We start from the raw sequence: 18,975 nt of genomic DNA, 5'->3' as shown, positions 1-18,975 counted from the left end.
TATTAGTATATAGGCTAGCTGATTAGCACGCTTGAGTGCGCTGTGGATCCGTTCCTGGATCTGGAGCGAGCACGTGGCGACTTGTTGTGAAGAGTTCCACGGACGGAGGTAGAAAAAGTAAGCGTTGATACCAACAACATGGCGACCATTGATCAGAATTCCAATTCGGTTCTCCAAGGCATTGCCCGTCACATTAACTGTTTAAGCGAGGATAACAGAAATACAAGAAAGCGAGCTTTGGAAGGAATTCGAAAAGATACCGTTGGCCGAAAGCCTTCTCTGGAACAAGAGGAAACTGGTGTCATTTTCAGTGAAATAATCAAGCCGTTGTTGAAATGCTTTTCAGATCCCGTCGAAAAATGTCGAGAACTTGCTATTCATTTAGTGAAAGATTTCTTACAAACCATCACAGAACCTCAAGAAAATCTCCCATATATCATTCCTATTCTAGTTCAGCGTCTCGGACAACAAGATATCATAGAACCATCAGAGGAACTAAGATTAGACTTAACAGGACTTTTACTGAATATTGTGGAATTTTCTGGAAAGAAAATGGCAGCCTATTTAGACGATTGTATAAAGATACTAACAAAAACAATTATAGACCCTTACCCTGAGGTGAGAAAGGAAAGTTGTAAATGTGCAGCAAAATTTGCAAAAGCCATTCCAGAATATTTTCAGATGATGTCTGAATTGCTCATCAAACCACTGCTGATGACAATCACTCACCAACATTCCCGAGTCAGGGTTATTGTTATAGAAACGATTGGTAAGTATATTAAATCTTCTCAAGGTTATTTTAACTGGTAACTTAGATACAACATATAACGTTACCACTCTCATTTGATAACTAGTGTCCTACCATTAGAAGTTTGATGTTCTGTCAATAATTACATTGTCTAGTATGTACACTGTACAGTGCATATAGGTAATTATATGTACTACCCGCTACTGTAGACTTCAATGTATTTGATTGAAAGAAATTGAATTTTACGGAATGTACACATGAGTATTATAAAGGTTTCCGGTTAGTTATACCCCTCGCAACAAAGTTAAGTGGTTGTATACTGGAATCGGTTTGGTAGTCTGTCTACTTATTTGTCTGTAGACACAACATTGTCACAGAACTCCTCCTAAACTACTTGACAGATTTACTAATAACTACATGTGTAACCATTATGGTGTTTTGAATTGAAGATAACTTTTTTCATTACTTTAGGTGACGTGATTTTGTATGGGAATGGGAAATCAGTGGATACTGTTGTGTCCCACCTTGCCCAGAGATTGTTTGATCAGTCACCAGCTGTGAGGAAGGCAGTTGTTAAAGTAGTGGGCACATGGCTCCTTGACCTGCCTGACCGCTACTCTTTCCACCACAAACTGATACCCCTGCTGCTGACCGGTATCACAGATGAACAGCCAGACATCCAGGAATTAGCCGACACCTTGTGGTATGATACAGGTCAGTTTTTATTTGACTTATTTGTATGTGATCTAGAAAACTTCAGACATATTGATATTATATACATACATATACATGTATACAGATCTGTATAATCCGTATAATACCTTTTTAATTAAATTTAATAGAATACTACAATTTTGGGTATGTTTGACTAACACTGCAGATTTTGCATGTTCAGGTATCAATTTTCAATGATTCAATGATTTGAATCGCATTTTTAAATTCTATTATTTGTCATATCACATACTTTAAGTTTGTTCTCTCATCTTATGCATTCAGTGCGTAACTCTTTGTTACTTTTTTCCCTTAAAGAATGTTTTACTTCCAATAGAGTCAATAAGTTTCCCATAATTTCATTTTGTGAAAATTAAGAAAACTTGTATTTAGTTTTTAAAAACCTACAGTTAAACTTATTGTTTTCTGATATCAATATGTAAAGCATTATCTTAATTATATATATATATAGACAGATCATTCTTTGATATATTAAAGGAATGAAATATGAAAAAGAGAATGAAGAGGAACTGAAAGACAAAATTGACTTTGAAAAAGAAACACCTCAGCATTATCCTCCAAATGGTAAGTAACCAGTAATATGTACAACCCAAGTGTTAATGGACTCAATACTAAGTCAGGGTGTCCGTATATCCTAAGTTTCAAACAAAGACAATCAAAAGGACCCAACTATTTTTCTGAAACTCCATTCCAGATGCATTAGGGACTCCTTTTTTCTGAGGAGGACCCCATTTATAGAACATCAGTGCAACCCATGCTAAGTATTTGTAATTTTCTATTTAAGTTGGTATTACATGCTTCAGTAATTTCATCCTAGACAGATTAAGTTTTAGAACGATTTACAAAACAGTATAGTGCATTCTATTATTCGGAAAATATACCAGATTTGAGGTATAATCCCGTCAGTTTTTCAGAAGAATTGCTTTATAATTAATCATATTGTTTGCTTATTAAACTGTGAACTTTTATAAAAGATAAGAATTATATGCTACCTTTCCTCTGATGACACCAATCTTGCACATCTAGCATATATCCGTTGATGTTAAAAGGAAATAATATGGAATAAACATTGTATTTGGCATGAAATCCTGTGCTACAAATAATACTGAAATGTATGTACATGATATACATTTATGACAAAACTGTTTCAGTGGAAAGACCCAACTTTGGATGTAGGACATTGATGATGCGGCACTTTTCTAAGATTCTGCCCGGCCTGATGCGTGATGTACTAGACTGGGTGGTTGAGACACGCATCAAATCAGCCTCGCTGTTATACACCCTACTCATCAATACAGAGGACTACGTCACACAGCACCTGGAGCCCCTTCTCACCGGCATGTACCGAGCATCCGTGGACGAGGAGAAGAGTGTTGTAGCCAATGTATGTCTTCCTATTTGAACCACAGTATTTTGTAAAGAGAACTAACTTGAGGGCAAAATGTTTATAGATTTCAAGATACAGACAGTCCACAGATGCAGTATAATGAAATTGTCTTTATTGTTTTGCATGATGATTTCCAACAATCACACCACAAGTACTGTAGTTGAAAAAAAGCATAATTTAGCGAGAGTACATTTTTATACTGTCCCACTATATCAGAAAATTTCTAAATATGATATGCTGAATTAAGGTTATTTTTAGAAGAAAAAAAACCCAGAAACAAATGAGAATAATGTTAACACTTGTTGTAATTGCATTATTATTTTGCTAAATGTTCTGGGTTATTCACTTTCAGATAAGAAAATCATCTACACTTGTTGGCTACTTCGTAGCTCCAGACATTTGGTCCAAACTTGTGTTCAAAGCCGTGAAGACTATGCAATCTTTTGGCTGTGTCCTTGTCCTCGGTGGGATAGTCAAAGGAACAGAGCGGGCTTCACTCCTGCCATACCTTGACAATGTGTGTGATGTCATTTTGTCTCCAGATGTGTGTAACACTGTCCAAGTAAGTTAACAAATTTTTAATGTTTTTGAATGAAACATCAAGAATGAATATCACAGAAAATGTGTAAGTTGAAATGTAGTGTATCAAAAGAAAATGGTCTGATTTGATTATCAAAGTCTATCAATATGAAACACTTTTTAGAAACACAATGAATGTGTTGCTCAATATTCTGATATTTCATAACTGTTAATATGTTTGGTAAACTGTATTTAGGCATATAGCATTGTGTCATTACAAAAAAATATTTAAGTTAATTCACCAGAAATGTATGCCCCACATTGCAGTATATGTACACTGTATTTAAATATCAAAGAAACACAATGTAAGAAAGCATGACAATTTATTGACTCGTGCCCTATCCGGGCCTCGAACTCACGATCTATGGCACCCAATCGCCTAGCCAAACATAGCGGCGCCTTCTACCACTGCGCCACATCCACATCCCCAAAAAAGGATGTTTCTATGATGTATTTAGACATAGAAATGTTTTATTGTCGTTAGTAAACATTATACATACATGGCCCTCTGTGGAGGGATACGCCCTCGAGAAAATAACTCTTTCCAGGGAGACAATTCTAGATATATCCCTACACATAGGGACATAATTAATTTATTATACCAAACAAAATTAAAATAAATCCATAAATTTGTTATATTCAACATCAATATCTGGTTAAAGAACTCATGAAGATAGTTCCCAACAACATTGCTTAATTCATCCGACTGCAAAATAATAAACAACAGCGTTGCAATTGTTGGTTGACGTTGCAGATGACGTCTACTTCCAGTCACGTGCAGAGCTTCCAAGGGGTTATTTCCCTTGGGATATTTCACTGAGGGATTATTTCCCTTGGATTATTTCCCTCACCTCCCAATTCCGGGGAAATATCTAACTTATTCAATGTAATGTAATCAAGTTTAATCCAATCAGAACATTCTAAATGAAAGTTGGGTATGATGATAACTAATAACTTTGTAAACCTGAACTATACCAGGTACAGATGCATACAGAGCTGTTGTGTTGTGTGGAGGGAATACTGGCTGTAGCCCAGGAAGATGTTGCACCTGTCAGTCAGAAACTCTTCAACCTTCTCCTCACTATCCTAGCCCAGGCTCAAAACCAGGAGACAGCTGACAAGGTAAACAAATCTGTAGAATCTAAATGTGTGATGTGATTAAGGTGCTATACATATTATTGAATAAATTTTCTTGGAGTAGGTACAAAATATATTCAAGGAAACATTATAATGAAATAATATTTTAATGTTCACCAGTGTCAATTCCTCGCCAAAGTGGCATATAGTGGAATGGGTGAATCATCTCCCCCTGATTCACAAGTATTCTGTCAGAATGCAAACTATGTAGATGTACAAGAATTAAAAAAAAAAAATCAGATATCAGCTAACAGATAACCAGTCTATCGTTTAAGAATGTGTACCAGGGGTATTGAATACTTTGTCTTAACATTATTTCTAGGTGTACCTGTTAATGGATGAGCTATGTAAAGTTCAGACTCTAGAGTCGAGAACACAACTCTTCAGTCGCCACACCCGACCATTGCTTCTGACCTTTACTGAGACATTTGGCATGTGGAACCTTCATTCCGTGGAAAGACAGATCTTTGACACATTAGTCCTAGAAGCAGGTACAGTAACAGTGTCACCGCTATTTTCCAAAACCTGAGTGGGGGTGATTTTCTGTTAGTTTTGTTGAAACAGGGATGATATCTCTTTTATGACGGTACTTTGTATAGATTTGTGTAGGATATTTAAAAAAAGAAAAAAGGATAGTGATAGTCAAGGGGAAATAACCCTGATTCAAGTTTTTGTACATATATATATATATATATAGAAAAATAAAAAAATGAAACACGTTGTTAGTTTAGCATTCTGAAATTAAAAACATGTCATCGGTAAGGCAAATGCTTTCATATTCATTTGAATGATATATAATAAATGAAGTGTTGATTAATGAAGATGAATATGATGACTAGATACCACTCTCCATTAAGATAACTTTTTAATGATATAACTATGAAATTAGGCCTAAAACAATTGGTAGCCATGGCTTCCAAAGGGACAAAGTGAGTGTTGTCGACTCCTCCTTGGTGTTGATGCTAAAACATATCCTTACTGAAGTCCTAATGTTTAAATGTTGTGTTTTATTTGAAGTTATGAATAAAACTCGTAGGCGAATCTTAACACCACTAGACGTCTGTAGATATAGTTAGGGCTGTTCCAGTAAAACATATATGGTAGGGGGGAAGGCACTTTGAAATTGGGAGACCCACCGATAGAAATGATTTTCAATTTTGTTGACCCACACACATATCTATTTTTTTATGAACGAGACCATGGCATAGAAGCGATTTAATTTTTTATTTCATTCCGATTTGTTTTTGGATTTACACATTTTGATTTCTAGCATCACCAAAAAGTCCTAGGACAAACTTGCACGTTACCGGTATATGGTGCAGTGAACTTTTGTTTGATATGCTGCATCTACTACTAAATTTGTATAAGGGTACAATCCTGGTAGAACCAGCGTGAAATCTACTAAACATACTGAAGTGTTTCACAAGCATAATGCAAAAGTAGACATCTAAACATTCACACTTAAGCTTGTGAACTGCAACTTTTTCCTCGACTTAATACCAGTGAATTTAAATAAAGATCTGTTATTTTGCCAAAGCTAATCTATTGTTTCTTTGTACCATTGTCAAGTTTGAATGAATATAATATGTTTTAGATAAATAGTCTATCATTATTATATCAAAACACTCAGAAAATAAAATAATTGTTTTTTTTTGAAGATGAACAACACATTAAATATTGTCAGAAATTAAAAAAAAATCAATATTTATTTTTGTATTTTTGTAGTCAGGATGACTGAGCAACATTATAAAACACAAAATTTGCATTTTATTTCAAAAGGTTACAAATGCTTCAGATAGACCCACCCACAGAAGGGATTTTATTGAAACGCCACCCTGGCACAAAAGTGATTTTATTTTGAACCCACCATGGCACATACTATTTTTTAAAGTGCCTTCCCTGGGTGCCATATATGTTTTGCTGGAACAGCCCTTATATCATTAAAAAGTTATCTTAATGGAGAGTGGTATCTAGTAATCATATTCATCTTCATTAATCAACACTTCATTTATTATATGTCATTCAAATGAATATGAAAGCATTTGCCTTACCGATGACATGTTTTTAATTTCAGAATGCTAAACTAACAACGTGTTTCATTTTTTTATTTTTCTATATGTTTACCGGACACTGAGAATTTAATGTTATTCAATATATATATATATATACACATACCCCCTAATCTTCTAGATCTGTTTTATTTCATTACAAGAGTATGAATTGATACCAAACATGTTTAGTTTCACTTCTTAATAAGCAGCAAGCAGTCAACTCATAAAAATTGTTAACTGTATAAAATTAGGACCTATTAACTTCTTTAATACCGATATATATGGGAAACTACTTGTTGGTATATGCCGTTTGTTTATTTTGACCTTGATTGGTAGCATGAACCAGCATCATAAAAAATACGATTTTTCTTTTCATTTGCTGCTGTGTGTTATATGATGTAAATTTTCAAATTATATAAAATCTAAAATCACTTTAGATATTATTCTTAAATGTTTGCTAAAAGAATCTACTAACCATGTTTTGGTTGGGATTCTTTGTCTCTACATCATGTACCGAAGACCGAGTATGATTAGTCCCCATTGATCAAAGAGTTAGCATCTTACAATTCAGCATCTGAGATATTGAAAAATATATCTTTCTTAAAATAAATCAGTGCTACTGACATGTAACACTCCATTGATCCAAAAATATCACACTGACTCTTAAGAGATTTTCTATGACTTTCCTTGGTAGGGGAAGTTTCTATCATTCCATTGAAGTAACAAAGTCTTTGATTGGTAATCTAATTATTGATTTGGTATTTGGTACAGGGCCTGTGATTGGTGACCTCCTCGGCGACATCATACCAGTAATGGTTGCTAACCTAAATCCTGAGAAGGACCCTGAAGTGAGACTGAAATTCTTCTCTTTACTGTCCAAGCTGGTGATGTCTGCATCCACCACCATTGACTCCCAGAACAAGTTTGGAGAGTTTGCTGCCACTGTCGTGAAGGATATGATAATTCCTAACTGTGTGTGGAGTGCAGGACGAACGGCAGGCGCCATAAGGACAACAGCAGTCTCCTGTATGTGGGCACTGCTCCAAAGTGGCTTACTGACGCAGGAAAAGGTGGGTGAAATCAGGAAATTGTTATTGTAGCATACTTTATACAACCATCATTTCCATCGTTTGAGACTTAATTAAATGCATTATTCAGTTTGTCTGTGCAATGCACTTGTGACCTGTTAGGCCTGCATTCACACTTAATATCCAATGATTTAGAAGACATCATCAAGCTCAAGCTGATACGTTATAAAATATATATCTTATTTACTTATATTTGTTACTGCATTTTATCTTGTTATCATATAATATATAACATTGATATACTGTATAACAAATCAAGTTAAATGCCATTTATGATGTGACGAAAACTATAGTCACCATTCCTCTAGTAATGGTAGTAATGATTGATGTCTGACTTTGTACAGCTGGTTCCAGTCGTTGAAGACCTTCTCACTCAGATGATCACAGCCATGGACGACAGCAATAAGAGCACCCGTCTGATTGCCTGCCGAGTGATGACACGTCTGTTTGAGCTCAGTGGACCATCCCTGGAGTTAGATCGCCTACACAACATGTACCCAGAGCTGTTAAAACGTTTGGATGATAGTGATGATGAGATTCGTATCACAGTTGCGAAGACCTGGCTTGGTTATCTCGGAAGTTTTGGTGGGCGTTATGATGCAGCTCTGTACAAGGCCCATGTAGAGGCGATTTATAAAGGACTTCTCGTCCATTTAGACGATCCAGACGCCAAGATACAGAAAGCTATTCTAGGTAGGTTAAGTTGAAAAACCAATATGATTGTTTTTATTAATTGGTTTGAATAAGAAAATAAGCTTTGTGTAGCTAAATACCAAGGTACCTGAAAATTGGTAAAATCCAAGGGGAGATAATCTGCAAACATGATTGTTTAAGTTCAGTGGGATTTACAAAACCCGACGATATTGGATAGTTGTCTAAAAATCAGTCCTTTCAAGACATAATCTGTGAGTGTAAAAGGTGATTGATATGACCTAATTGTCATAGAATTAGAAAAAAAGATTGTCAATAGATTTTAAAAGTCTTGATCTTATTTTCATATATGGTTTTTATGTTTACAGAGGTGTTAAATTCAGCTGCGAGTCTGATCCCAAACATGTTGATAGGAGCCATAGAGGAAATCAAGCATAAACATCGGTCACAGCACTACTGTGAGGAGCTCCTGTCCTACACAAAGACACTCATCTCATCGTCCTAATCACCGCTTCATTATCATCACATTCATATCAATTACATATTGTGGTTGCAGATTGCAATATTATTTATTTTGTAATAAATTTGTGAACATTTCTTCTGAGTTTGTTTTAGATATATATGTATGTACAGTGAAGCAACCACCTCTGTATAAAGACCCCCTGCTTAATGAGACCATTTTCTCAGGGTCCCAATTGGTCAATATCAACACAATCTGACATGTGTATAAAGACTACTCGGCCATAAAGACCATGGCCACTTGGTTGGTCTTCAAAATATGATGAGGAAATGTTGAAAGTAAGAAAACAAATAATCTTGTTCTTAATTTACTTTTAACTTTATTTCTTTAACAATTAAGGAATGTAGAAGTAATTCCACATTAGATGAGACTACTTCACATATATAATCAATACATCATATACCTAGTTTAATAGTATTAATTCATTAAAATTTCAGGAATAAATTGTCAAAAAAAGATTTCATTACAAAAACCTTCCAAATAGGACTGTTACATTAAAAAATAGTCAATTCATTAGAGTTTTGATTTTTGCATTATACATACTGTACACTGAACTTGAAATCAAACAACTCTCAAAAATAAGTATATTTTAATTACCTACAAGTAGAAGTCTTCAATAATGATTCATAAAGTTATAAAACATATCACAGATATTTGTAGAGTAAATATACATGTACATATCCGGTATGTATATATTATGTATAAAACAAGTACATACACATTCTTCCAGGAATAAATACTACCTGGTATATATGTATTATTGATGAAGCATTCAATTTTACAGACTAGTAAAAGGGGTGAGAAACCTACTTAACCTTTTGAATTATTCCATGGTACATGAGCTAGGTCTCAATCAGAGACAATATCAAAGAATTCAATGAACATGATACAATACAATTACATATATGAAAACCCAGAACACCTACAAATATATAGGCAACTTCTAAGTAGCACAAAATACTATCAAAAATTTCCAAAATTTACTATAATGTATAAAATTAAAGATAGAAGTATAACAACTGAATCCAAAACATATGGGCATGTAATCAACAGGGTATGCAGATTATTTGTTTGTTCTAAGAAAGTATGTAAGCCTTTGAGCAATGCAAGACTCGATAAGATTCTTTCCTAGTTAGCTAAAGTTCCAATAACCAATTACATGATCAAAACAGCTGAACCATTAGATCCATGGAGCTGTTGTACAATTCTGAACGAAATGGACGAAAACCTCTGAGCAAGACACCAAAAAAGGGAAATTTGTAACATCATTTTAATCACTGTTAATGAAATTTAATATCAAACAAGACCTGATATTCCTTTTAAATACAATCACGATGATGATTCAACCATACTTTATATGCATTTTGTACACCAAATGAGATTCTCAAGTATTGGCAGATTTCAATAATCAAGGTCATGATCATGTTCATATGATATTTCACATATTTTAATGTTACATTATAAAGAATATGTAGATTGCAAACAACAATACTCATGTCACCATATCAACAACATAAAATCCCCTTGTGATTGTAAAGTGCCTTGCTCCAGTAGCACTCGAAATATATTGAAATATCTATTAAACTACATTAACACCGCACTAAGATTATTTTCAGCTACATCTGTATAAACTTGGATAAAATCAAACTAAGTCCTAATAGCTATTAGATTTTCAAATTAAGATCAATATTAGATAGCCGATAAATATAATCTTTTGAACAAATTTAACACATATATATATCATAAACATGCCTGTATATTTTCAATAGTGAATGTATATATATGTTGTTGGCTCAAATGATACCTTTACCCTAGAAGCGAAAAAGGGAGTAAATTTACACGCCAGTAAAATATATGTAACATTTCCAACTATAAAATATCGGCAAAAATGATAAAAATCTAATACTGAAAATGTGTAGTTTCTTAACTCAATTCATCCCTAAAACACATTTGAAAACGTAGTTGAACCATTCAACATGAAATTTCAGGGGCGAAAAAATGAAGACACAAATCTGATGAACCGAGCTTTCAAGGAAATCAAGTTGGTCATTGTTCTAAGTTAAAGATCTACAGAAATACTGCATGCATGATATATATTTTATTTTTACTGCTTTTAAAGATGCTTACAAGAAGATTTTAACTAGTCTCTGTAACTGAATAGATGGTTAGCATGGACACTTTTCCCCAACTAAATCCATATTCAGTCTAGGCTTATCATGCACATATCTAAAGCCACAAGATTTAGATAATTTTGTGGCATCCAGGTGACAAAATGAATACTTTGGCTTCCAAAACTGTGATAGTTATAATCCAGGTCATCAGCTGGAAGTGTAGCACAAAATGAGGGACGGAATCTTGGCATCACATGTATATAAAAGGACAGACATCAGACCATGTATTACCGCGTAGCTGTCTTGGGTTTTCCAACAACAAATGGAGTTACTGGTGCTGCAATGGAAACCATCATTATTTAATATTCTGTTCTATATGTGTTATGGAATTCATCATCATTCATATGTTCATGTTGTTATCAACAAACTTCATTAAAAAAATACTTTTTAAATGAATTGATCAACATCATTGGTTAAATGCCTGAGTATGAAGGTGCACAAGTAAATTTTGGGAGGGGTGCCTTCTCTGTAGATTTTGTTTACACCATTTGTCTCTACTTACGCTTGTTGTTGGCTGCCTTATCAGTTTGTGCTACTTTAGCTTGGTACAGTGCTCTGAAAGAAATTCGAAAAGAAATGTATAACAATACTCTTTATACTACTTACTTTTAACCTTTTCCCTTTTTCCTCTTAAAGTGAGAAAAAGAAGAACAGCAAAATACTTTGTTCTTTGTATCATGGTAAATCTAATACAATGCATGAAGCCTACTTTAAGTTAATGTCACTATTTTCATATATAACATAATTAGTTACAAATTTGTTGCCATGCCGACCCTACAATACAAACCTGTATTGCCTAGATTGTGCGAGGAAGCGTCGAGCCATAGCTATTTCTGCTCCAAGTCTGCGTAGGTCATCTCCCTCAAACTCAGGAAGGTGTGGATACTGTGAAAATGAAAAAAACCCCAACAACATCAGAAACGGTGAATACATATGCTTGTAGTAGTCATTAAAATCAAAACCATTTCACCTATATGGAACAACATTACTTTTAAATCATACATTTTGACTCATGTTTTTCTCAGAATCTTTTTGATAAATAATGTATTTATTCTACTCAAAAAGACTTAACTGTAAACTAAAATTGAAATTTACGCTAATTATGTGAAGTTCTCTTAATTGTGAGAATTTCCCCAACGTGTAATATTTTCTAAAACATAAGACTGACAGCCTGTCCCCCGTCCAGTAGTTCATGGGTCGCTGCACGATAGGTAGATGTATGTGTAAAAGCACAGGTGACATTGGTCAGAGTAAAGGAACAATTAACATTAAAAATAGTAGCCAGAACAGTATAAAATGTTATGTATTCAGATTTTACAATCATACACCATTCATAATAATCTTAGACCAGTCAAACAGTAAACAAGGGAGGCAACTAACAGATTTTATTTAGAGGTCATTTGATTGCGAAAATAACCCTGAATTGTATAGTTAATGAAGGAAATAGCGAAATTAATCAACCGCAAAAAAATCCACGTGTAATTACAGGACTGGTGTCCCCTACCTTTCCCTGAACTGGTTTTCTAACAGATATAACTTTACATGTGAATGTCTATGTGTAGTGTACATCTCTTACCTCTGTGTCTGTGAAGCCTTCTGTTAAAAGTTTGTGGGCAAACAATTGTGCATCAAAGTCACTCTGGATCTTATGGAATCGACCACCGGTCTCCTTACTTAGCATTCTCAAGAAATTATTGGCAGTGCTGTAAGAAAATCAAAAACACATTTATTTTCAATATGTGGTAGTTGCCATTTCTTTATAATGACACAGAAATCATGAGTTGGAAGTTAAAAGGTTTTTACAAAAGTGTCACAGAGTTTTTTGTTTCCAGTTTTAAGTTTTACATTTTTGAACAATTTTGAATGCTTACCTATCTGCACAGTTGAAAGAGATAGTGTTGATCTGTACATTTCTATTGATGTTCATTTCTGCCACCTCACGTAACACCAGAGTGGTACTAGAATCAGGTTTGCCGTCAGTTAACATGTAAATGGCCTCCATCTCTGGATCCTGAAAGGCTAGCTGTAAATATCAGATGTATGCATGATTAGCAAAACTATTCAGTGCATGTAACCATGAAGTTTGTCTCAGAGTATGATGAATAGAAATATTATATTGGTATGCATACATAATATAGATAGCTATATCTTAATTAATAGTTTGTTCAATTTTTTTAATGGCCTATTAATTGCCAGGATAATTTAAGGACTACCAGGTTTGGGAAATGAACAGAAAATAGTCAAGTACTTGAAGAAAAATAAAGTCATAGTCCATGGATGAGGCCGTATCACACAGCAACTTAATCCCTTGAAATTTTTATCAATAACTGTAAATTAAAGTTCTATGAAGCACTACTATCACAATGCCATCCAATGCTCAATGTTTATGACAGAACTAGATATGTTATGCAACATAAAATCCTGAACAATCATATAGCATATAGTGAGAGTATCAAATGAACTACCTTACAAATGAAAACAAAATTTTACATCATTTAGCAAACGAGTGGGTATATTTTAAAGGGCAAAAGGGTAACAAAAATAAATTCATTACTTAAAGTGAAAGTACACGAGAAACATACCCTAAGAGCCTCCAATGTACAGGTGTTACCACCAGCGGTCAGTCTGGACGTCCAGTTAACAGCACTATGACAGTTCTCCTGTGTTGCTGGCTGTATACTTCTACTCCAAACTTCACAGTCACCAGAAAACCGCATTAAGTTAAATCTGTAAAGTTTGTAATATACATACTCACTTGTCATATTTAGAGTGAAGTTAATAAACTCTATGATCGTAGATAACATATTGTAAGATTGTGGATGCCTCAGTATACACTGTACTATATCTTAATTCTGCGTTTACATGAACCCTTCTAACTATAAACTAAAACAATTGGTTTATATATACCTAGTAAATTCATGGAGAAAGAGAGTTAAACAATTAAAAATCTGGTTCCAAGATCACAAAGCAATTTTAGACTGATAAAAGTTTTTGCTTAATAACAATTTAAAATGACATCACCTGTGATTCGTCAAGTCCAAAGTTAAGACTGTTTTCATGACCTTGGGACCTGACACTTCATCAATAACTGAGTAATACTATATCACAGGGCTCAAAGTGGATTTTTTTTTCAGGTGGCCTGTTAGGCTACCAGGTTATAAAATCTAGGCGCCAATTGAAAAACTTGGTAGCCTGAGTGATGATGCATATTTTGAATCAGCCTAGCTGAGCTAATTATGTCTGCATGTGTTTTTATATCCTAATTGTTGAGTGCTTGAATAAAATACAATGAAAATAAACTATAAATTGTTTAAATGTCTTTATTTAGTCCTCAATCTTCAGGTTTGTGTGGTTAATCATCATCCTCACAGTTCTCTGGCCAGCCTACATAATTTAATTTCACCTTCCTGGAAGTGGACAGCCACTTCTGGACTGCAGATTTTGGGTCAAAATCCAGGATGTCTGGACCCTCTCCACTAATACGGATCAAGTCCTCAAGTGTTGTGATATTCAGAGAGCTCCTAACATCAGTCTTGATCCGGTTCATGGTAGAGAATGTCCTTTCACATTGGGCAGATGATACAGGAAGACACAGCATTATCTTCACCAACATCAAGACATTCTAACAAAAAGATCAAATCAAAGAAGCAAATTAATCTTAACATTATTAAAATATATAAAATATTATGAAAATTGTTTCAAAGTAAGTTTAGTTGCAATATTATTTAACCAAAGTCTTTTTGGAAATTATTTACTTGATATGTGTCAGAGTATGGCTCCTTTGTCAGGAACAACCTCCATAATGAGGTGAAGGTCTTGTCGGAAAATTCCCCCTTCACAAGTACTTTCATTAGCTTCCACTCAGGAAGCACAGCTGGAGTTTTACATCCATTCCTGTTTAACAGAAAAATAAAATATCAAACACTGTAGAATTAATGTATTTAACAGACAAATAAACTCATGCACATTAACACTAATGTAATTTCAAAATAAATACAAACAAACTTGTCATGCAAATATGCAAACTGTGCAAACAACTAAACCAACCAGTTAACATGAACAAAGTTTTACCTAAGCAAAATGTCCTCAAACCAAGCAACAAGGCTAGTTACTGCCTCATTACCATACACAGCCAGATCTAAGTCATTCTCTGGCCAACTGTCGTGATGGAAGACCTTCAGTGCCTTGACTATCTTGGAAGGTTCATCATGATCATCTTCCCCAACTATACTCTTATATCTCTTTTTCATTCCATCTATCACAAGAGAAAGTGGTTCAGTGACACAGTTTCTTCTAAAGCCAAAGGAAAAATTGTCATAAGTACTAGCATCATCATCAGCAGCTATTTCAGGTACACCTCCCAAGACAACTGTCTGAAATGTGTGCTGATCTGCATTCTGAGATTTGAGGAACCCTATCAGATCAACCAAAGCCCCATCGGGCAAAGGTAATGTCTTCATCGTTGTTAGGTCAGTCATACATGACCTGATAGCACTTGTTGCTGTTGTCAGAATGGTCTTGTTGGTTTGTAATGAAAAACTCAGACTACTGATAATTTTCAAAATGTCCAACAAGAGATGGCAATAAGCCAAGAAATTGAAGGACTTCATTATCTTTGTCAAGTGCTTTGCTCTACCTTTGATTTCTGCATTTTGCTGAAGACTCCGCTAAATGCTCCATATGCTGATGCACAATACAATATTGTCCGACATCCTGGTTGGTTTTTCCTTGTGGTGGAAGCAGAAGGTTCTTCAAAGCTTTTTCTGTATGTGGAGACCAACGGGTTCCTTTTACTCTGGATGGAGTCTTGATTCTGACTTGGAGGTTGTCAGCTAAGGTTTGAAGTTCTCGTTTAGACTTAGGACTATAGTGGTACGTCTTGTAAATCAGATGCAGTACATCAATGACTTTGGCCCCCATATCTGACTTTTTCAGCATGTCCATCACTTCTGACTTTTTCAGCATGTGAATCAATGTAACAGTTTTTATGACTCAGAAAGTTCTTTTTCAGTTAATATATTATCCAATAAAGTTTTTTTTTGTAACTTATAAATAGTAGTAATTTTTATGAAGTTGTTTATAATTGATAGCATTCATTAACAGCAAGTAAACCTTTCTTAAAATCAAATACTACTAAGACAAGTTTTCATTGGAAGTAATATCTCATATAAATTAAATAATGGGTACATGACGTTTCTACAATAAATAAATATAGCCTAGTACCTGTGTGGAAGACACCAAATTGGTATTAGCCAAGGGCAATCATCAGTTAGTCTTTTCGCCACACCACTCTTCATTCCAAAATTAACAGAAGCTCCATCAGAGCAGAAACCAACAAGGTGATTCCTAAACAACATTTCGTCATCTGCAGATAGAAATGCTTTCTTGATTGCTTCCAGTGTTCCTAAGTATAAATAAAAGTACAATTGAAATATTTAATTGTAAGTGAAAATACAATGTTCATATACTTATTAATTAATAATTAAAGTCTGTAATGCCACACATGCATTTATATATTTTTTTATAATTATGTACATGTTCTGGTATGTTATTATACCAACCTTCAGCATCAGCATGTTGAAGTTCGATTAATCCAAGGACTTTTGTTTCTGGGATTCCTTCTGACACGTATCTGACAACTACAGCCTCATTTTCTTTATTGGATGAGTCGGTAGCAGCATCAATAAGGACACTGAAATATTCGCTGTCTCTTAAATGATTGACAAGTTCATCTTTCAACGTGGAGCTGATGCAGTGTATAATCTCTGCACATTTTACATCATTCTCGTACATTTCGTTCATTTCAAGACCGTTTTTCCTTTGGATTTGTAACAATGCGCGGAATTTAGTGAATGGCAACTCCTCTTTTGCGATGGCGTAAGCAGTATTGAACTTGATTTTAAGTTCGTTGATAGTTTTTTCGTCGGATTTCTGGCTTTGTTTTTGAAAAGATGACACTATTTGTTTTGGTTTTCGCTTGCTAAGACAGTGTTCCATAGCGATTTTATGGGCATTACTATCATTGTGTTTCCTTAATGATTCTTTTTTGAACTGAAAGCATCCATGAATAAAACTACTTCCCGACTTAGCTGCACCGTCATCAGCGGAACAATATTTACATTTCATAACGTTGGCATCGTTGTCATATAACAACCACGAAAAACTCTCTTTCCAGCTTTCCTGAAACAGTCGTTTCTGTGCCCTTTTCGCAACTACTGTTGATGATGAATTTAACTCTGCTTCATCTGAGAGTCCAGGTTCATTGCTTTTTGCCGAGTTGGTAGTAGATCGACTAGCTATAGTAGATGAAAAGAAGGCCAGTATCCCGCGCTTGGGTTCAGCCATTTTTGTCTAATAGATCGTGATCATAAAAGTGTTTGACTGTGTTGTAGCTTTTGTCAGACTCACTCAAGCGTTTTGGTGACTATAGTCACTATATATAAAAATCAAAGGCGGGCTATATTTCCGGATTTTTTTCGGGAATGGCCGATTTTTTTTAGGAAAATTCTAGTCGCCATTCAGGCGCCTTATGGAGCAGTATTTGGTCGCCAATGGTTAATTTAAGTCGCCATGGCCGACTACGGACGGACGAACGGACCCACGAAATGACATTTAAAAAATTATGTGACATTTTCTTTAAGATTTATGTGACTTTATGACAAGTTCTAACGAAATGGTCGCCACTTTGAGCCCTGATTGTCCACAATGTATGTGACAAATATCCAGGAATGGTGGGACAGCACCACAATTTGTGATAAGTTTGCATGTCCCTAATTTGTGTTGCGCCGTGTCCACAACTTATGATAGTTTGAATACTCCATAACGTGTGTGACATTTTCTTTACAAGCTATGCGACACTTGGATGTCCATAATTGGTGTGAAATTTTGAATAACCATAAATTAAATTTCCGTAGTTTGAGCCTGGCGAATTAGACGGAAATTATTTTCCCTTCGGTGGCGAGTTTTCTCATAGGTGGCGTGCTCTTGTACTGCATGTGCACATTCAGCGAAGGTACATTTAGTGTTGAATGGAGAGATGTGTAGAGGGTGATGAGTTTGGTGGTTGTTTCATCGTCGTGTACCTATCGCTAATAGTCAATAAATATATATCAATATATTCATACAGTTGTCGAGTATTTTCTTTTGAGAAAATGACGCAGTGGCTAGGGGAATTAGTGTTCCACCTTGTCCACAACTAATGTGATAGTTTGAATGTCCATAATTTGTGAGATTTTCTTCACAATCTACGCAACTTTGAATGTCCATAATTTGTGTGACACCAAGAATGTCCACAACTTGTGACAATTTGAATGTCCATAATTTGTGTGACGTTTTCTTTACAATTTGTGTGACCGTTTGAAAAAACTATAATTAGTGTTGGGCCTTGTCCACAACTTATGTGACATTTTGAATGTCCACAACTTATGTGACATTTTGAATGTCCATATTTGTGTGACATTTTGAATGTCCATAATTTGTGTGACGTTTTCTTTACAATTTGTGTGACCGTTTGAATAACTATAATTAGTGTTGGGCCTTGTCCACAACTTATGTGACATTTTGAATGTCCATAATTTGTGTGACGTTTTGAATGTCCATATTTTGTGTGACATTTTGAATGTCCATAGTTTTGTGTGACAATTTGAATGTCCATGATTTGTGTGACGTTTTCTTTACAATTTGTGTGGCCGTTTGAATAACTATAATTAGTGTTGGGCCTTGTCCACAACTTCTGTGACATTTTGTATGTCCACAACTTATGTGACATTTTGTATGTCCACAACTTATGTGACATTTTGAATGTGCATATTTGTGTGACGTTTTGAATGTCCATAGTTTGTGTGACATTTTGTATGTCCACAACTTAAGTGACATTTTGTATGTCCATAGTTTGTGTGATATTTTGTATGT

General features: G+C 34.8%; 3 protein-coding genes across 3 annotated transcripts; 1 reads left to right on the top strand and 2 right to left on the bottom strand.

Moving 5' to 3' along the window:
- The first annotated feature begins 18 nt into the window (after positions 1-18).
- LOC138323385 (dynein axonemal assembly factor 5-like) lies at positions 19-8,970 on the top strand. Its single transcript, XM_069267969.1, has 10 exons — positions 19-769; positions 1,220-1,462; positions 1,958-2,044; positions 2,632-2,864; positions 3,220-3,429; positions 4,425-4,568; positions 4,906-5,074; positions 7,406-7,704; positions 8,067-8,415; positions 8,742-8,970. The coding sequence occupies exons 1-10, from the start codon at positions 139-141 to the stop codon at positions 8,876-8,878; spliced, it is 2,502 nt and encodes an 833-aa protein (XP_069124070.1). The 5' UTR covers positions 19-138; the 3' UTR covers positions 8,879-8,970.
- Positions 8,971-9,187: 217 nt separating this feature from the next.
- Positions 9,188-13,809, bottom strand: LOC138323384 (von Willebrand factor A domain-containing protein 3A-like). The gene is made up of 6 exons (XM_069267967.1): positions 13,647-13,809; positions 12,936-13,087; positions 12,641-12,767; positions 11,852-11,949; positions 11,567-11,619; positions 9,188-11,341 (listed from the first exon to the last, which is right to left on the bottom strand). Exons 1-6 carry the CDS (start codon positions 13,779-13,781, stop codon positions 11,292-11,294), a joined length of 615 nt encoding a protein of 204 aa, XP_069124068.1. The 5' UTR covers positions 13,782-13,809; the 3' UTR covers positions 9,188-11,291.
- Positions 13,810-14,233: 424 nt separating this feature from the next.
- On the bottom strand, positions 14,234-17,596 carry LOC138324358 (zinc finger protein 862-like). Its single transcript, XM_069269431.1, has 7 exons — positions 16,626-17,596; positions 16,288-16,468; positions 16,177-16,180; positions 15,701-16,017; positions 15,136-15,357; positions 14,820-14,958; positions 14,234-14,686 (listed from the first exon to the last, which is right to left on the bottom strand). Exons 1-7 carry the CDS (start codon positions 17,407-17,409, stop codon positions 14,417-14,419), a joined length of 1,917 nt encoding a protein of 638 aa, XP_069125532.1. The 5' UTR covers positions 17,410-17,596; the 3' UTR covers positions 14,234-14,416.
- Positions 17,597-18,975: the final 1,379 nt, after the last annotated feature.

Source organism: Argopecten irradians, chromosome 5, assembly GCF_041381155.1.
Source record: "Argopecten irradians isolate NY chromosome 5, Ai_NY, whole genome shotgun sequence".
NCBI classification, from domain to species: Eukaryota; Metazoa; Mollusca; class Bivalvia; order Pectinida; family Pectinidae; genus Argopecten; species Argopecten irradians.
Note: the sequence above shows the minus strand (reverse complement) of the source record. Positions and strands in the feature narration are given on the sequence as shown.

Excerpts from the sequence above, each read along its gene's own strand:
- LOC138323385 (XM_069267969.1), top strand. The coding sequence starts at position 139 with ATGGCGACCATTGATCAGAATTCCAATTCGGTTCTCCAAGGCATTGCC. Across the intron at positions 2,045-2,631 it reads TCAGCATTATCCTCCAAATG|TGGAAAGACCCAACTTTGGA; the intron begins GTAAGTAACCAG and ends AAACTGTTTCAG. Across the intron at positions 3,430-4,424 it reads ATGTGTGTAACACTGTCCAA|GTACAGATGCATACAGAGCT; the intron begins GTAAGTTAACAA and ends GAACTATACCAG.
- LOC138323384 (XM_069267967.1), bottom strand. The coding sequence starts at position 13,781 with ATGCGGTTTTCTGGTGACTGTGAAGTTTGGAGTAGAAGTATACAGCCA. Across the intron at positions 13,088-13,646 it reads GTACATTGGAGGCTCTTAGG|CTAGCCTTTCAGGATCCAGA; the intron begins GTATGTTTCTCG and ends TGATATTTACAG. Across the intron at positions 11,620-11,851 it reads GCACAATCTAGGCAATACAG|AGCACTGTACCAAGCTAAAG; the intron begins GTTTGTATTGTA and ends AATTTCTTTCAG.
- LOC138324358 (XM_069269431.1), bottom strand. The coding sequence starts at position 17,409 with ATGGCTGAACCCAAGCGCGGGATACTGGCCTTCTTTTCATCTACTATA. Across the intron at positions 16,469-16,625 it reads TCAACATGCTGATGCTGAAG|GAACACTGGAAGCAATCAAG; the intron begins GTTGGTATAATA and ends ATTTATACTTAG. Across the intron at positions 14,959-15,135 it reads TTTGAGGACATTTTGCTTAG|GAATGGATGTAAAACTCCAG; the intron begins GTAAAACTTTGT and ends TCTGTTAAACAG.